Source organism: Colias eurytheme, chromosome 2, assembly GCF_061535395.1.
Source record: "Colias eurytheme isolate Ceu_HAF_F1 chromosome 2, ilColEury1 Martin Lab GWU primary, whole genome shotgun sequence".
NCBI lineage: Eukaryota > Metazoa > Arthropoda > Insecta > Lepidoptera > Pieridae > Colias > Colias eurytheme.
This window is the reverse complement of record NC_142981.1, coordinates 1,216,419-1,234,192: the sequence shown is the minus strand read 5'-3', so window position 1 is coordinate 1,234,192 and position 17,774 is coordinate 1,216,419. Positions and strand designations below refer to the sequence as shown.

The 17,774-nt window shown below is 38.5% G+C and overlaps 1 protein-coding gene across 1 annotated transcript in view; it reads right to left on the bottom strand.

Moving 5' to 3' along the window:
• Nucleotides 1-1,566: 1,566 nt before the first annotated feature.
• The window catches only part of tweek (transmembrane protein KIAA1109 homolog tweek), a 52,192-nt gene continuing 35,984 nt past the window's right edge, over nt 1,567-17,774 (bottom strand). The window contains exons 38-55 of the mRNA XM_090110232.1: nt 17,447-17,605; nt 16,752-17,040; nt 16,257-16,497; nt 14,283-14,511; nt 13,782-14,041; nt 12,416-12,557; nt 11,874-11,953; nt 11,532-11,637; nt 10,510-10,667; nt 9,697-9,871; nt 8,871-9,070; nt 8,231-8,356; nt 7,609-7,767; nt 6,929-7,168; nt 5,995-6,201; nt 5,199-5,329; nt 4,518-4,624; nt 1,567-3,918 (exon numbers count right to left, since the gene is read on the bottom strand). Coding sequence (XP_089966358.1) covers nt 3,735-3,918; nt 4,518-4,624; nt 5,199-5,329; nt 5,995-6,201; nt 6,929-7,168; nt 7,609-7,767; nt 8,231-8,356; nt 8,871-9,070; nt 9,697-9,871; nt 10,510-10,667; nt 11,532-11,637; nt 11,874-11,953; nt 12,416-12,557; nt 13,782-14,041; nt 14,283-14,511; nt 16,257-16,497; nt 16,752-17,040; nt 17,447-17,605 — 3,193 coding nt within the window. The 3' untranslated portion in view covers nt 1,567-3,734. The remainder of the gene's footprint in view (nt 3,919-4,517; nt 4,625-5,198; nt 5,330-5,994; nt 6,202-6,928; nt 7,169-7,608; nt 7,768-8,230; nt 8,357-8,870; nt 9,071-9,696; nt 9,872-10,509; nt 10,668-11,531; nt 11,638-11,873; nt 11,954-12,415; nt 12,558-13,781; nt 14,042-14,282; nt 14,512-16,256; nt 16,498-16,751; nt 17,041-17,446; nt 17,606-17,774) is intronic.

Below are 17,774 nucleotides of genomic sequence, written 5' to 3'. Positions count from 1 at the left end.
ATAAATAGCTATATTTGTTAATTATATGCACTGGATGTAAACTGTGGATTTAAATATAAAAATAATCAAGTATTTACCAAAATCGAAATTAATAAAATAACCGTTCTATTTTCAATAATCGTATCTACATGATAATCTTTGAACACAGTGTACGCTAGCTTTGTCACACTAGTGATTGAAGCAATGTTTTATCCCTTTCATTATTTCAATACACGTGTCAAGCAAGTGTCATTCATAAAGAATTGTAAATTGTTATTTTAATATATTTTGCTGTGATAATATGATATTCCTTTATCTTTTATTTTTTTGCACGAATACGTGCACTTTCTGAACACACAGGAAGGCATTTTCGACAACTTTAATGTACCTATCGGCATATACGCTCACTGGGACCGGTGACAATCTGACTGATTGCATTGGTCCCAAATAGGACCAATTCACGGAATCAGTTTTGGTGCGTTGATGACGTATCTACCTCTTGTTTCTATATATGTATAATATCATTGTTAGTATTACAATAATTGAGTAATAACGTAAATCAGGTCAAGCTGCATCAGCATTATTATCGTGCGACGGCCGAGCCGGCCGGAAAGCGCAGTTCATCCATAGCAGCGCCCGAGTGCTAATCTATCCGCTCGAATCCGCGTAAATTATATATAATTATTAGCAGTCTGCAATTAAAGTGTTCCCAGTTGTCCCATAATATCATAGCATTATTAGCAGCATTTAGCGCGACCTATATACAGTCCACATTCGATGTATGTAATACGTAAATCGTACAACCAAGGTACAACCATTGACCCCTTTTTTTCACCAATTACCGGAATGTCACGGGAAATTGTAATATTTTATTTTTAATTGTATTTTGAGTAAATTTACCAACGAGAACGAGAATTTTGGTCGTGGTCGTCGTCGTTGGTAGTGTGACTGTACGATTAGCAAAACATATAAGCTCTTTATATTCATTTAGTATCGAAGCGGATTCTATTCTTTAGCGTTTCTGCAATACCTATCTCTAGAGGGCAAAGCGTCCTTACATTCTATTTCGAAGTATATGTTATAGTGAAATCCCGAAACACAATCTCTACGCGGAAGGACTGATTTATCTTAGGTTTGGCAAAAACCATCGGGCAATCCTCTAAATACATTTGAATTTCACCCTTTGACAGAAGTCAGCAGCAGTCTCGGGCGTAGGCGAACGCAGCATAATCATCGCACGCGCATAAGACGCCTCAGCTAGACAACGTGAGCGAGCTTCGGGGTTTGATAAACAGAATCTCAAACTCATAAAAATGTTTTTTTTTTAACTTGACTTCTGTTAGAAGCACTTTTGAATGGTCAAAATACAGAAAATTTAATTTATACGCTAAACTATTTTAATGATTCCGTGATAGGTATAATGGTAAGAAATTATTTATAGAAATATTAGTATGAGACACCTGATCCGAATTTAATTTAATTTTCCAACAAATTTAATCTGTAATTACTTTTACTATTACTATGTAAGGTGTTTTAATTCGAGGTAGTTACAATAACAATAGGTACCAAAAAATAAAACAAAAAAGGTTTATTCAATTGTTTATTGATATCACATTCATTATGTACAAATAATGTTCCGTAATAAAATATATTCAGTACGTAAGAAGCATAATTATTACAAACAAAATATTCTATACAAAATAATACAACTGCCAACTTATAGCGCTAGGTATTGCTAATGTCCTTACTAAATTATACACATTGTATCAAAATGAAACTTCTATAAAACCTTACCTATTTGAATTACAATTTTTGGGTTATTTAATCATATAGACAAACAATTTAAACAATTTATCCAAATTGTATTTAAAATTATAAAAATTGACCATGAAATCCTATTTCACATATTTTAGCACAACATGAAAACATTAACAATACAATAAATTTCCTATATTAAACATAAATTGGAATGAATTATAATGTAAAATCTCTGTATTAACATTAACCGCGAATTATTGAATAAAATATTTTTAACCCCTTAAATTTTCAAACCCAATAATTGAAAAACCCTAAATCCCCAAAAACCGATTAATAATAAATAATCATTGCTATAAAAATGAGAATGCTTTTGAGAGCTACATGCTTTTTAGTACATTAAAAATTTCTTGGAGGGTGAGTCGTGTGATCTTTTTTATATTGAAATGAAATATCTCAATCTATAACGCAAAAACAAAATGTGACTAGCAATGCGTATACTTCATCTTATTATCAATTATTTCATTAATTGAATACATTTTCGATAGATTTCACAATTATTATAAAACGGAGTAGTATTGTTTAAGAAAAGTACATTCATCACTTGTACTTTAAATCAGTTTTAAGACCTTCGATCAACGGGGCAAATTCGAATCGACTTTTAGAAAGAACCGAGGTAAAAAATAGAAAAAATGTTCATTGAAATATTACGAAATTTATAATTCCACTGGGATACATAGATTCTCTAATGAAATTCATATCATTTTCAGAAGTTTGTTAAATGTGAGATATATAGCACCAATTTGTTCACATTTTCTAAGATATATTGTACAGTTGATCGAAGGCGTTAATCCCTAACACCCTCTACGCTAAACCTTCATAGATTTAATGCCGCTATAAATAAGAATAGATACATTTTATAATTTACAAGCTACCAAAACGTATATCAAAGTTCAGTCTAAATTTACTAACAGAGTGACCAAAAACAAATGGCCGATTATGTCATTTTAAATATTTAAATATCTTATATTTTGATATTTTCTACATCGTTGGGTCACAATAAAGCACATATCTAAGGTATTACAAAAATCCTAAACATCGATACTTACCTGATTGAAAAACATTAAAGTTTAAATTTGTCTATTCATTTTACTAATTAATAATATAAAACTTTCTCAATGTGATGCTACAATATTAATAGGTACACAATTTTAGATTACTCAATCATATTTTTTATCTCTTCCTTATATTCTTGAAGTTTCAGTTTCGATTTTTTTTTCTATAAATTGACGAAGTAGATGAAATGTCACGTCGTAATAATTTGACATTTCTAGTCAGAAGATCGTATTTTGATCTCTGTTATTTTATTATGGTTTAATTTTCATCATAAGAGTAACCATTCCATAGCTTAAGCAATAAATTATGTCTAAGAAATATCATTTTTCGGTGAGTCCTCGCTTGTTATAGTTAATTGTAGGATAGTTGTAGTGATTTATTCTTTGCACCCGTTTCACCAGCTTCATTAAGGTGTAAAAATTATATTCGCCTGCTGAGAGCCTTTACTACGTATTAATAGTAGATCCGTAATTCAGCAGAATCTTCTGGTCTATCACGACTTGACAGGATAAGGTATACTTGAGTACTTTCTTCTTAGTTTTAATTACGGGTAGACCTGCAATTCCGCAAACTTTGCAGGACATGGTCATTTCAGTTTTGGTCTTTGGGCTCATTTATGATGCAGCGGTCCGCAGTTCTGTAGGACCTTCAGGTCTGTCAAAACCGGCAGGATATGGTGTGGTTTCTTCAGATTGATCTTTTCCTGGCTGCTTCTAACGTGTTGTCATGATATGGTTGGTGGCTTTAGATTGGTGTCGGTATTTTCATGACTTAGCAGTATATGATTGGTCTGCTCACTTAGCAGAATGGTCAGTCGCTTATTGGTCTTTTCTGCTCCCAATAAACTCAGCAGGATATAAAAGATTGGTGGATCAGTTCTGGTCTCATTTTTGATGCAGCAGTCTTAGCAGTCTAAGCAGCAGGAGCGCCAATAGCTTGTCCAGGGGATCTAGGGCTCCGCGTTGGAGCCACTTCGGTATAGTGGTCCTTGCATGACTGAAGCCCAGCTTCTGCAGGATGTAGTCTACCCCGTAAGGTTCGATGGACTTGCCCGCCCAGGATAGCAATCTGTGGGGATAAAGGAAGTTTATTAGATGTCGTAGCAGATGGAAGTTGAGATAAAAAAGATCTACTCCATTTTATTCTTCTACAAGAATTTATATTACAGTACATATTTAACATTTTAGACATGTATTGTCACATAAATGCGACACTGGGTCACTAAAGCTACATTTAATCAAAAAGCAAATATGTACATAATGAATGATGAACATCTAATAAATAAATAAATAAATCATTTATTTTCCTCACAAAAACTTATTACTACATTAACAAAATTTGCACGTAAACATAAACCAAGAGGACTGGTGTCTGCGATAGGCCGTAGCCTGTAGTGCAGATCGCCAGGCACTCCCCAAATCGCACCGCTTAATTTAGAGGATTTAAATAGATATGAGAAAAATGACGGGTTGCACTCCGGGAGTGCCGGCAGAAGTGAAAACTTGATTATTAACGTTGAGCATGTTTGATATTGTGGAATGGTATCCGACTTACGCTTTTTCGATCAGGTCACGTGTCCTGACGCGAGTTTAAGATTTTATACCCATTACAGAAAAAGTGCTCAACGCCGCTAAAGAAGTTTTCACTTCAAAAATAAACAAACTCACCGCACAGTGGGCTCCAGATGCCATGTGAGGCAGTGGTAGTCGCGGTAGTCGAGCGCCGCGCCAACAGCTTCACACGCCTCACTCACACCCGACCGACCTACTGGCATCTGTGGACACAAATTTATTTGTCTGTTTAGGACAATGTACAAATTATTCCAATAAATAAATATAAATTAGCACTTTATAGACACTAATTAACACTTGGATCATACAATTACATGACATACATAACATGACATACTACAAATTATTCCAATAAATAAATATAAATTAGCACTTTATAGACACTAATTAACACTTGGATCATACAATTTACTGTAATAGAAAAAGGATTGTAAAAATCTGCTGTGAAGAGATGGCTTTAAAGCCATCTTAATAATATCCAAGTTTAGTGCACCAGTTCAAAATTGGTATTAGAATAAACATTATGATCGAAGTTTATTCCAACATCCAAAATTGATAAAAGCTTAAAAATAAACATCAAATTCATCTGTGACTTCTGTAAAAAAGGATACAAACCTAAACATTAACAAAAAGATCGACTCCAACTTTTGTCATAATGAGCATTAACTTAAAAGTAAAAATCAACTTCGCTTGTAACGATCATTATTTGCAAATAATTTTAACTTAAAATTCCAAGTAAAAGCCTGCCTATTTAAGTTATAAAGAAAAAAACCATACCACTCTTTCTTTCTCCTTAATATAAGACGATATGAGATCGTGCAGGAACAAGAACGCCTCCGCGTCAACCGACACAAAGATATGGTCCTCGAACTCCGTGATGAAACTGCACTCCACTACTGGCTTTGGATCTATACAATATTTTTTTATTTATTATATTTAATTCAGGTAACAGAAAATAAATTGTACAGACCCATAGAATAAATACCTTACAGACTAACATACATCTAATCTAATATTCTAATATATACATATTATAAAGGCGAAAGTTTGTAAGGATGTATGGATGTATGGATGTTTGTTACTCTTTCACGTAAAAACTACTGAACCGATTACAAAGAAATTTAGCACACATATAGAGGGTAACTTGGATTAACACATTGGATAGTTTTTATCCCAGAAATCCCACGGGAACGGGAACTATGCGGGTTTTCCTTTGCAAACGCGGGCGAAGCCGCGGGCGGAAATCTAGTATATAATAGTTTAAAACTAAAACTAAGATTATATTAAGCACTACACTATACACAATTCAATTTAATAATATATTTGCGGTTTATATAGTTGCTGGTTTAACTCTGTTATGAAAATAGACTAATATTCATCCAAATACACTTTATTAATAAGTAAGATATCTCAAAACTATACAATCAATTTTATAATCATTAGTTTTTAATCAATATGCCTTCATTTTAGACATAAAAAATATCGTCTCATGCATAAAAAAATCAGAAATACAAAGACCACAAAATGCTTCGAATTATTTTTAAAATTATGCATATTAATTCAAAGGACCTACCGTTTTCCGTGGGCACCTCCTGCGGCTGTCTGTGACTCGTGCGCAAGTGCAGTTGCAGCGCGGGCAATGCGAAGATCACCTCACGCACGTGCCCCGGCTTGCTGCTGGTACTGCCCGACGTGCCCCCGGAACTGCCCGGAGCACCCGGGGCAGGTGCCGCGCTAGCTATGCCCCCCTCCCGCTCGAGCGACGGGAATAATTCGATCGCTGTGGATGATTTGCATCGTTAGATCTACGACCATCCTACCATCACATAGTATTCACCTAGTCTTGTGTATATTTCGCACTAGCCACTCCGCGCGGTTTCACCCCCGTGGCTCCTCTCCCGTTGGTTGTAGCGTGATGGTATATAGCCTATAGCCTTCCTCGATAAATGAGCTATCTAACACCGAAAGAATTTTTCAAATCGGACCAGTAGTTCCCGAGATTAGTCCGTTCAAACAAACAAACAAACAAACAAACTAACAAACAAACAAACTAACAAACTCTTCAGCTTTATAATATTAGTATAGATAGGATTTATACCAGGAAAATGCGTATTAAATGTCAATTTGTGGCGATCAACATGCCGAAACTATAGGTTTTATAAAAAATATCGTTAGAATATAAATCTTCGGAAAATTAATTTGTTCATTAATTAACTTAAGTTAATTTTGAATATTTAGATGATTTCCTCGTAATTTGTTCGTCTTAATTGTCAAGGTAATGTGGACAAAATTTACGAGGCAATTTTTCCAATTTGACACTGCGTGTGAAAAAGTACCGATGTGGCAAAGTGGAAATTCGAAAAGTGCACCTCAAAATTAATAAAAACAAATAACTCAAATTTATCATCGATAAAGGTAAATAGTGCATATATCTCAATAACTTTACGTTTTTGGTGTCAAATTCGGACATAATCATCAAACAGACTACTGGCACAATTCACACTGACCGTCAATCTCGCTATCAGCGAACGCGTACTGGAACCACTCGCGGAGCGTCTTGAACTGCGGCGGGAAGAGCACCGTGCGCGACATGCGGCACACGGTGGCGAGCGACTGGTGGCCCCCGGGCGAGGGCCCCGCGGCCCCCGGGGGCCCCGCGCCGGGCCCCGCGCGCCCCGCCCCGGGGGCCCCGCCCGCGCCCCCCAGGCTCGCCGTCAGCGTTTGCACCGCGTGCACTTCCACCTCACCTGTTGGTTATAACAAAAATTTGGTTGTATGTAAAGTCGGTTTACTGACGATAGTTGAACGTGACAACGGCCGATTGTGCTTCTTTGTCGCTCGTTCCGCGCTCTCGCTTGCACTTCAAGCCTTACATGGAACGCCTCAGAGCGAGGTAACGCCGCATAAGTCATGCTTATTTGTGCGTGCAGCCGGCTATCGAATTATATTCCATTCATGTAACGATTTCAAATGTCTCTTATTTTTATTCTATCCTATTTGTCATAATTCAATCATCATAACCATAATTCAATTAAAAGATAAATATTTATATATCACCTAACATGAAAATAGCGTTTGCAATACGAAGGTGTACGTTAATTAAACTATGATTAAAAATACCACCTGATAACTAAAATTGATACCAACTTTCAAAATGCCATCAAAAAAATCATCAAATATACATTACCAATTTCATTGTGGAGATTCTGCGCCTCGGTGGCAAAGCTGATGCAGACGTCCTTAAGGCTGAACAGCGCCCACGACTTGGCCTTAAGGCTGTTGCCATGGAAACACGCCAGCGAGATGTTGGACCCCAGCAGCTCCATGCTTCCTCCGAGCACACACCCTGTACAATTAAATATTATTTAGTAACTGGGGTTTTCACGCAGTAAATATTTACATGCGAAGAATCCGTATGTAGGCAAATAACACAACTTTTTAGTTAGGGTAAAAATATGGGTGCGAGAAAGACAGAGGTTTTGCCTACAAATCCTATCTACATTAGTATTAATTGTCATAATTGCGATAATGGAATTTCTCAGATTTTTTATCATAAAATAGTAAAATTGACTATACAGGGTTACAGGATAAGTCGACCTGGATCCGTTAAGGGCGTATAGTACACATCATTTCTGAATAATCATCAGGTTGTACCTAGCCGAGGGAGGCCTATGTTCAATAGTGGAAGCCAGTAGGCTGAAATGATGATGCTGAACTTAAGTCAAATTAATTAGATTAAATAAGCGCTATTTATTATAGCTATAAGCACGAGTGAAACAATGGCATCTTCAACCAGTATTTTATCTCACCTTGTTGATTAGAAGTGGGGTCACTAGCGAGCGGCACGCCGGCCACAAAGTGCAGCACCTTCTGCCAGTGGCGGTGGTGCCGCAACACTTGCTGCGGCGGCTGGCTGCCGCCCGCTGTTGCTGTTGCTGCAACATTTGTGGTGTGTTAGCACGAAATGGTCTACAAAATGGGGAAGTAAGCTTCAGATTGAGCTAGTACGATGAGAATAGAAATATATTATATAGCAAATGACAGGCAACGCTTGGGATTTTCCTCTTGCACTTCCATTAAGCTACATTCCAACTCAGCGATACGGCTAAGAGCTTTCTCATGGTCACTAGAGCACTGCTGGAAGCTGTCCACAACATCTTATAGGGCTTCTCACTTGTCTTCACTATAAATGTATTTCATGTTTAGTTCAGCCAGCTCGGCCTTTAGAAGAATTGATTATTATCTAATTTACAAGTACCATAGAAACTAAGTTGCCAATTAAGTTGCAAAAACAGTTGCCAGATTTCAACATTATACGATAACACAACAGAACAGGTAGACCCACTGTTAGCGGGTAGTAGTGGGTAAAGCGGGGAGACCACAGGTGAGACGCCAATATTACAAATCATACAAAAATACCCATTAATCAAAACAACGCATGATACTCACGTTCCTTCCGATCCCGTCGCATCGTGCCATAGCTCGGGTGCAGCGAGCTGAACACGCGCTTGCTCGACTTGAACTGCTGCGTGAAGAACTCCTCGAGCTTGAGCTGCATCTTCAGCAGGTCGGGTGTCGTGCTGCGGCTCATCAGGATCTGCAGCTGGTGCCAGCTGAGCGTGCAGTGCGTCAGGATTGTGGCTGGACGGCTGGGGATAGCGATAACGTTATATCACACTAGATTTCCGCCCGCGGCTTCGCCCGCGTTTTCAAAGGAAAACCCGCATTATTCCCGTTCCCGTGGGATTTCCGGGATAAAACCTATCCTATGTGTTAATCCAAGTTACCCTCTATATGTGTGCTAAATTTCATTGTAATCGGTTCAGTAGTTTTTACGTGAAAGAGTAACAAACATGCATACAAACTTTCGCCTTTATAATAGTATTAAGATTAAGATAAGTCATGATATAAAACGAAGTCGGTACTCGCTGTCATTATTGTGTGTTTAAATCTATCAAACTTTGTATTGCAGATTTGAGAGTAATATTATATTAAATGAATAATTGTATCCCATCAATAGCAATGGTCAATTTCTAGTTGATCATAGAGAAATAAGTAGGTCAAGAGTAGAGAAATAAGTACTTAATTCGACATGGTACATATTATGTTTTGTGAAGAAAGTGTAATCATCTTTATTTTTGAGTTACAAACAGTTGCAAATAATCAACATTAGTCACAATCAGTTAATACTCTTATTAATAGTTACAAATAGTCACCCATAGTCACTTATAGTCACTTATAGTCAGCTATAGTCACCCATAGTCACAATAGTCACCTGGCCGCCGGTCGGTGTCGTCGCGCCTGCCACTGGTCCCTCAGCGCAGCCCGCGGGCGCGACAATCTCGCGAGCAGAACCGGCGTACCCATGTACTCCAGCCGCAGCTCTAGTGCTGATAAGCGTACTCCGCACACGTGTGCTGGACTGCTGCCAGGCTCTTCTTCCACGTGCACTGCATAACACAACATAATATAGGTTCAGAATAATTTTAAAATAATTAAATGTATAAAAATCCTGCTCGAAGGACCAAAATCGTATTAAAAAGTTAGTGTTCATTGCTAAAACAATCACTACACAATGATGCTACGAGCCGGATATTCATTGCTACTACTACGAATTAGACATTTTCTACACAATGATCCTTCGAGCCGGATAACAATTTTTTTTTACTTTGGACACACCCCGGACACTCCATACAAAATTATCGTTTTGACAGTCACACTGTAGAGAGTGCAAATGTGTGTGCTAACGCTTTAGGGTTCGCACATTAATTGTGACTAGCGTAAAGAAATCCGCGTTTTTCTAATGAAATACATCCGTAAACAGCACAATATCTAACCATTTTCTACGAAAAACGATATTCACAAATCCAAAATAATAAAATTACTTTAAGTCAATTTGATTAATGTTGTCAATCTTCATTGCGTATCGTCCTTACGGAAAAATGCGGGCCATCTAATAGCGTGATCGTGCGGGGTGAGGTAAGTGTTTTATTTTGGCGGGAGGCGGAGTGTCCGTTCTGTAGCGTTTAGGTACTATTATGTATTCTGTGCTTTGGATTCATATTCAAGCTGTATTTATTGATCTTACCATGCGCATGCAGCTGCGCGAGGCTGATAGCACCGCCCACGATACCAGCACGTGCATCTAGCGCTGAGCCGCCCAGCGCCACACGCACCACCATGTGGCGCCGCCGCGTGCTGCCGATGCTGAGCCGACCGGATGCGCCTAGCGAGCGACTCTGCCAACTGGCAACACAAAATAATATGGTGATATAATGAGTAAAATGCAGTGAAAAAATATAAAATGATACATAGTTCATTGAAGTCGCTTAGTAAAGCATGTTAAAGAATTGATTTGAGCGCGGGGACCGAATCGAGAAATTCCGTAACGAAAAAACCTCACGCTCCCCACTCCGACGGGCTCGGGGGTGTGGCTTGAAGGCATAGCATGCCATAGCTTTACCGCGGCAATCCCCGAGTGTCACACGTCTTTTTTTATGTTTCTGTGAGATGTCCTGCTACATTTTGCCGTAACATAGGTATACAGGGTTACTTGTAAAACACCAGCAACCTCGCAGGACAAGATAGCTAACATCATAAGTAACAACATTTGTTCTACGACTTTTGGCATAACGCAATAAATTATTTTTAAATGATTTTTTAAACTTTTATTGTACTCTCCTAACATTTGTAAGTCTATGTTCTATTCTTTATCGGATGGACGACGCGACGCCCCCTTCCCCCTGTCGTTCGCTTTTTGTTTACGTAATTTTTGGGAGGCGTAGAGTTTATAATATTCAGACGGAAAATTAAATGAATATTTATTTTTATATGAAAATAAAATCTAACAAATTATCTTGTCCTGCGAGATTGCCGGTGTTTTACAAGTAACCCTGTATAAGACGATAGTAACAATACAACGCGAGAAACAGCTTGTAGGTACAAGAGGCCTATTAAAGACAGGACCCTTTGCTGTTTAGTGTGAGTATTGAACATTAATATAACATTCTTCTTTTGAACAATTAACCTATCACCAAATTTCATAAAATTCTAAATTGAAAATTATTTTCACTGATATAATCACATAAAAATGCCACATTGAAATGTTACCTGACGTTCCCCATAACGTTGCCCATGTTCATGTGAATGTTAAGCCGCGTGAAGTTCACCGCGAACAGCACGAGAGTCTCCCACGCAGCGCCCCACTGTTTACTCTCTGAGAGACAAACAATAATTACATTGTGTTCTGTAGTATTTCATAAATGAGATAAATAAGAGAAAAATAAATATTTTAGTTTTGTCTATTTCTTTTTTCTGCCTATCTTTAGCAAAATAATGTGAAGAAAAAATATTCCATTTCATTCATCTGCAAATACAAATGAAAAGGTTTTTTTTATAAACACTAGAAATTGATTTCAAATTTATAAAAGAAAAAAAATCAATATGGCTCACCTTTAGACTTTTGTGGATCAAGTTTTGCCTTTTCGCGTTGTGGCAGAACTGGCGACACCGGTGTATTGTTGCTTGACGTCCTATAATTTTTTTTATTTTAACTATTTATAAATGTATAAGTGTTGTTTACGAAAGATGATGTCGTTTTCAACTACTAGTTACAGGCACACTCTTTTAGAACAAAAGTGTTTGATTTTTCTTTTCTAAAGAGAAACTTATTACATCGCCATCGTCTCAAACTTTTCGTCTGTGTTGCATGTCAAGTGACAGTCGCTCACAGACTTAGTGGGATAAAAGTGTGAAGTCCCATGTCCCCTAGTGGGGTAAGGGGCAGATGCATTATACGTCTGTTTCACTGATCGATTTTCTTTAGGGACAAGTAGGTGATCAGCCTTCTGTGTCCTACCAGACCGAGATATTTTTTTTAGTGGGATAAAGTGAAAGGTAAAAAAAAAGTTCCCTGACAAGTTTTAGCTGTCTGAAATTTCCAAACACATTAATTATTCTACAATTAAAGGACCATTTTCGAAATATCCACTCACGGCTGATCCACGTCCAAACTGACATCGCCCAAGAACAGCCTCCTCACAATGGACCGTCGGTACCAGGCGCGCGGGAACGCGAGGATCTCGCCGAGCCGCCGCATGTCGTACTTGAAGGATGCTGAACCGACGTCTACTATCGCTGTATACGAATTTGTGCTTTATTATTAAGTTCATAGAGTCTGAATGCAATTGGCGATGAAATGAAGAATATTCGCGAGATGTGGTGATTATTTTTTCGCCTCCGCCGCCACCTCCGCCGGCCGCGCCCACTTTAAATAAAAGACACGGAAAACAAAATAGTTTGTTGCTTTCATCACAACCACACAACCACGATGTTTTCACATATTGTTCAGATTTAAACACACGCGTATATGTTTTCGTTTTTGTCGTACATTTTTGCGTAAGATCAAGTTCAGGCCGTGGCGGTCCCTTAGCTTTACATTCAAGCCGAATTTGTAACGTTTTATCACACTTTTTAATGAACGCCACATTATAATTATTGTTCATTTTAACACTCACAAGTAATACTGATAACTACAGGCTATTTCAACACGTATTTTATAATTTTAATTAGAAAATTGCATGAATCGCGCGCGAGCATTGAAGTTGACTCGAGTGTTTGTTTATTTTTAGAAGTGGTAACTGGCAACGTCGCGCCGCGCCGCGCGCGCTATCGCTGTCCTGCCGGGCGGTAAAAACGAACCGGCAACGTTTGCGGGTGCGGCGCTCCAAATTTTGCTACTTTTCCATAGAAAATCTTTTGTTTCACGCGCAGGGCTTTGGCAAAACCCTCTCTTTCACTCCTATTGGATTTCGTATTAGGAAATGTACTAAATCTTTTTTCATTGGAGCGCAATCGTGAGCGCACCGCTTCGCGCGTTACATTAATACAGTAGGTATTATACAGGTGTATGGGATGATGGAATGATGGATATATTCATTGGTATTAACAGTAGTTTTAAAGATTTCGATTGTTTTAAATAGTAATAATTAATGTTAATAATTAAATTAAGGAGTATGATTTTATTATAATTATTTATGGGAGTTCACTGCACCAGCGCTCCTTAGGGCGAGCCGCCTCTGATGTCAATATGTAACCAATTAATCCATCAGGCCCCGGAATCACAGACACAATAGAAAATCTATTGTGTCGCGGTCGGATCTGGCCGCTCAGTGGTTGAGAGGTTAAGAGTTATCGTATTCGTTTTCTAATATAAAAGTTTATTGTTTATAATATGTATTTTAATGCTAGAATGACAATAAAAGGTGTTTCACCTTCAACATCGCAAAAAAAATGTGAATATGTAATGAGTAAAACTCTACCACGTTTCCAAAAAAAATACATTAACAATCTGCCACTTACTTGAGAACCGAACAGTCGCTTTCGACTGATCCTGGTCGGTTTGAAAGTCAAGTTTCCTGAACCTGGACAGGTGGAACTTGACGAATTCCACGTTGATGCTGAGAGAGTCCTTCCGCTCTGTGTCCGCGAGCGGCGACCATTGGGCTTCTTTAAGGCTCGACTTCTTGCCACCGTAGGGATGGAAGATGTATACAGAGAAGTCTGCTAGGCATCCCGTCACGCTCAGCCCACCCATTGCGATCGCCGCTTCCGCCATTTCTCTGCGGATGGAATTTTTTTTGTACTTGTATGTTTACACAAATGGAGACTACATAAATCGAAGTTTGGACGAATAGAAGGTAAAGATAGCTTAATTGTGCCCAACCTGCTAAATAAATTAAAGGGACGCTCGATTTGGCAAATGAACTTATTCATAAATTCCTGAATTAACAAAATATCTGTATAAAATCGCCGAATCTCGTCGCTATCTCCTGGCAGGTGAACCTGTAGGGGCACACTCACTCGTCGCTCGCGCGCTTGGAGCTGAACACGATCTGCAGGCTGGGCAGCTGCAGCAGGCACTCGACGCGCGAGGCGGGCAGGCAGCTGAAGCGGAAGGCGGAGGGCCGCGTGTGGAAGTGCACGATGACGTCGACGGGGAACGACGCGTACACGTACTGCCCGTACGAGCCGCCCGCCTCCTCCGCGCCCGACCCCCCCTCGCCCGACCCGCGACGCGCTGTCTCCGTTTCTGCGATACCAATAATATACAGGGTCACCAGTCAAATATCCCGTAGTAACTCAGGCCCCGGAACCACAGACACAATAGAAAATCTATTGTGTCTGGGTCCGATGACCGATCGGACCGATCGGGGCTCAATAGGTTAAACTGTAAGAGACAACTCGGTACTCAAAATCTAGTGTACTTTTGTAATAAAAGTAAATATTTCATTTTGTCACCATTTCCCTATAAATGAGTAAAGCGAGAAAACCCCTCCTTAGATTGTATACGTATAATTACGATCACGCAGCTACGCAAGAATGCTGCTTATTCTCTCGTTTTTTGTCTGGAGACAGTTTGGAGACTAGAGAGTGGTTGACCTTTACGTAATACAAAGGTCCCTTCCGCTGGAAGGAAAGGGAAATGAAGCGCAATCCAAAAAACTAGATAGTTGCATAGGCTTAAAATTTAATGCCTATGGGAATGGTCCTTCGAGTCTTAAGTAATTATGCCAACAAAAATATGTTTGACTTAGATCTATTTTGTGACGTTATAACTGTTATTTCATAACGACTTAACAAGTCATAATTTAAGCGATAACGTTTGTAAGCGTCAGGATAAAACAAATATCAAGAAGTTTCACTTCTGACACGTCACACACATTCTTTTTTTTACAAACAAATCGCATTGTTCAAATGAGTATTGGCATTTGACACATAATGGTCATTGACATTACTATTCTTATAGGCTTAAATTAATGTAAAATTATCATGTATGCTAGGCCTGTCACCTGGCACAGGTTTGATGTCATCAAGTATCTACTCGAACATGAAGAAAATTAACTCTTGTAATTAATTATTAATTAAATTAACGTTTTTGTAAATTGTTTTGGTCCTTCGAGCCGGTTGGGTGGAACAGATACATAAATTGTTCGAGTGTATAAATTTTGGCCGCCTATATTATGTAAAAACACACAACATTTGACAAGAAACGAAAATTGACATTGAGTTTTATACATTCAAAAATATATAAAACTTTCGGACCAGTAGTTCCTGAGATTAGCTTGTTCAAACAAACAAACAAACTATTCAGCTTTATAATATTAGTACAGTATAGATGAACATAGGCTCTAAGAGCGGCCGTACACGGGCAGCTCGAGCAGTTAACGGCTGAGCGACGTAATTTTCTTACGTACAAACTAAATACAGTCGACTCTCGTTAAGTCGAAACTCGAGGGACTCTCAAAATATTACGAATTATCAAGAGGTTTAAATATCAAATGGTTCGAAATTTGTGAGAGAAAATAAATAAAACTTCGAATTATTAATTGTTAATCAATTATTATTTATTAAATGCTATTCTATAGTAACCGAATGATAACTAAACATACCAATTCGTGAGAAGTGTAAAGTCAAACTAATCATAACAAAAACAACGGCTCATTGAACAAGTTTGAACTTGTCGCAAAATGTACCTACCTGACTACCTGCTTACAATCTTTCCGCATCTTTCTCTCTGCAACTTTGAATTGTCGAGTGTTGGACGCCGATGAGTTCGAATTAACGCGTCGTTTTGTTATATAGCAATGGTATTTTCATTCGAATTACCAAGTGCACAAAAATGTATGGATTTAGTTCGAAATATAAAGAGATTTTGTAGGGACCTCGTGATAACTTTGAATTATAGAGAGGTTCGAATTATCGCAGGCAGTCGACTGTATATTCATAAATAATGTACATTTTACTCCTACTACATATAAATGAATAGAAAAATACCTGGTGTAGGCATAGAGAACGACGCCTTTGTCGGAATAGGTTCCAAAGTCTGTTCCAAGAACTCCAATATATGCGGACTGATGATGGTCTCCTCTGGTATACTCTGCAGTGTGATCCAGGCAAATAGGGCCGCTTTTTTGGTGCCCATCTTACGGGCTCCCACCACATTTGGAGGGGGGATGTTGGGTATTGATTGCGGGGACGCAGATTCTTCTGGCAGTGTTTTCGATTCGTAGTGTACCTGTTAAATTATGTTAAACACGTTTATATGTAGTTAAGTAGTAAAAAATAAAGTTCAAAAAAATTCAGTAAAGTACAAAATAATTCAGTTGTGTATGTGTGTGTGTGAAAGCAGCAGACAGCAAAAGGTTCGACAAAGGTAATTTTTGTTTTAACAGATGATACATTATTTTTTTAATGGTTTAAGCAGACTATTTTTCTTTTTCTAATTTATGTCAGTTTTAATTGTAACAATTAAATGGTCACAACAATTACTTTTAACTGCAATCCCGGCACTCTAAACACGGTAACATCAGGCGGCGGCGGTAATCGTGGCTTACGACGCGCATTAGGCGAACCACCCAAACCTCCAGGGCCCAGATTCCCACTGGCCCCCAAGGGCACACCAGGGCCCAGGGGACCAGGGCCCAGGGGCCCGGGGCCTGCAGGACCAGATGGTGTCGCGGAGGGCACGCTGGTGCCTCCCATTTCGAGCCCCGAACCTGCGCTTGCGCCTGCACCAGATAAACCACCGGATGCTGAACGCCCTACGCGTGATCTGCCACTAGAAATGAGTTTGTGTTAATTTTCATATTTTATCCATATTATGCATTCCATATTTCACTTATAAAGTTCGCAATTATTAACTCTGACAAAATATACACTTATTAAAACACATAGCTTTTAATTTTTGAAGTGAAAACTTCTTTAGCAGCGTTGGGTATAAAATCTTAAACTCGCGTCAGGACACGTGGCCTGATCGAAAAAGCGTAAGACGGATTTTTTTTAGCCCTTATATTCCATGCGTAAGACGGATACCATTCCAATTGAACGTTAATAATCAAGTTTTCACTTCTGCCGGCACTCCCTTAGTGCAACTCGTTTTTTTTTTATAAGCTAACCACTTTTATTAGAAACACAGAAACTCAATACCTACCTCGAAGGACCAAAAATAATAGTGAAATACTTACATTTTCAAATCATCGTCCTTATTAGGTTCCTTAGTGTGTAGCACGCACTTTCCACTGTTTATGTGCACTTTGACGTCCAACTCAAAGTCGATGTTCGGTTCTGCTGTTTTCGTCTTGCTTTGTTTGCCTTCTGACTGACTTGCGCCTTCTGAAGTTGTACTGTAAGAAAAACGACATGTTTGAAGATTTTAGCATTCAAATAAGCACAAATTATATAAGTTAGCATGCGGTTTCGCCTGCCAGGTTACACATTTTAATAAGCCCGTAATATTTAACTTGCACGCCAAGTTTAATAAACTTTGTTTAGCAATTTTAGTGTGAAAGAGTA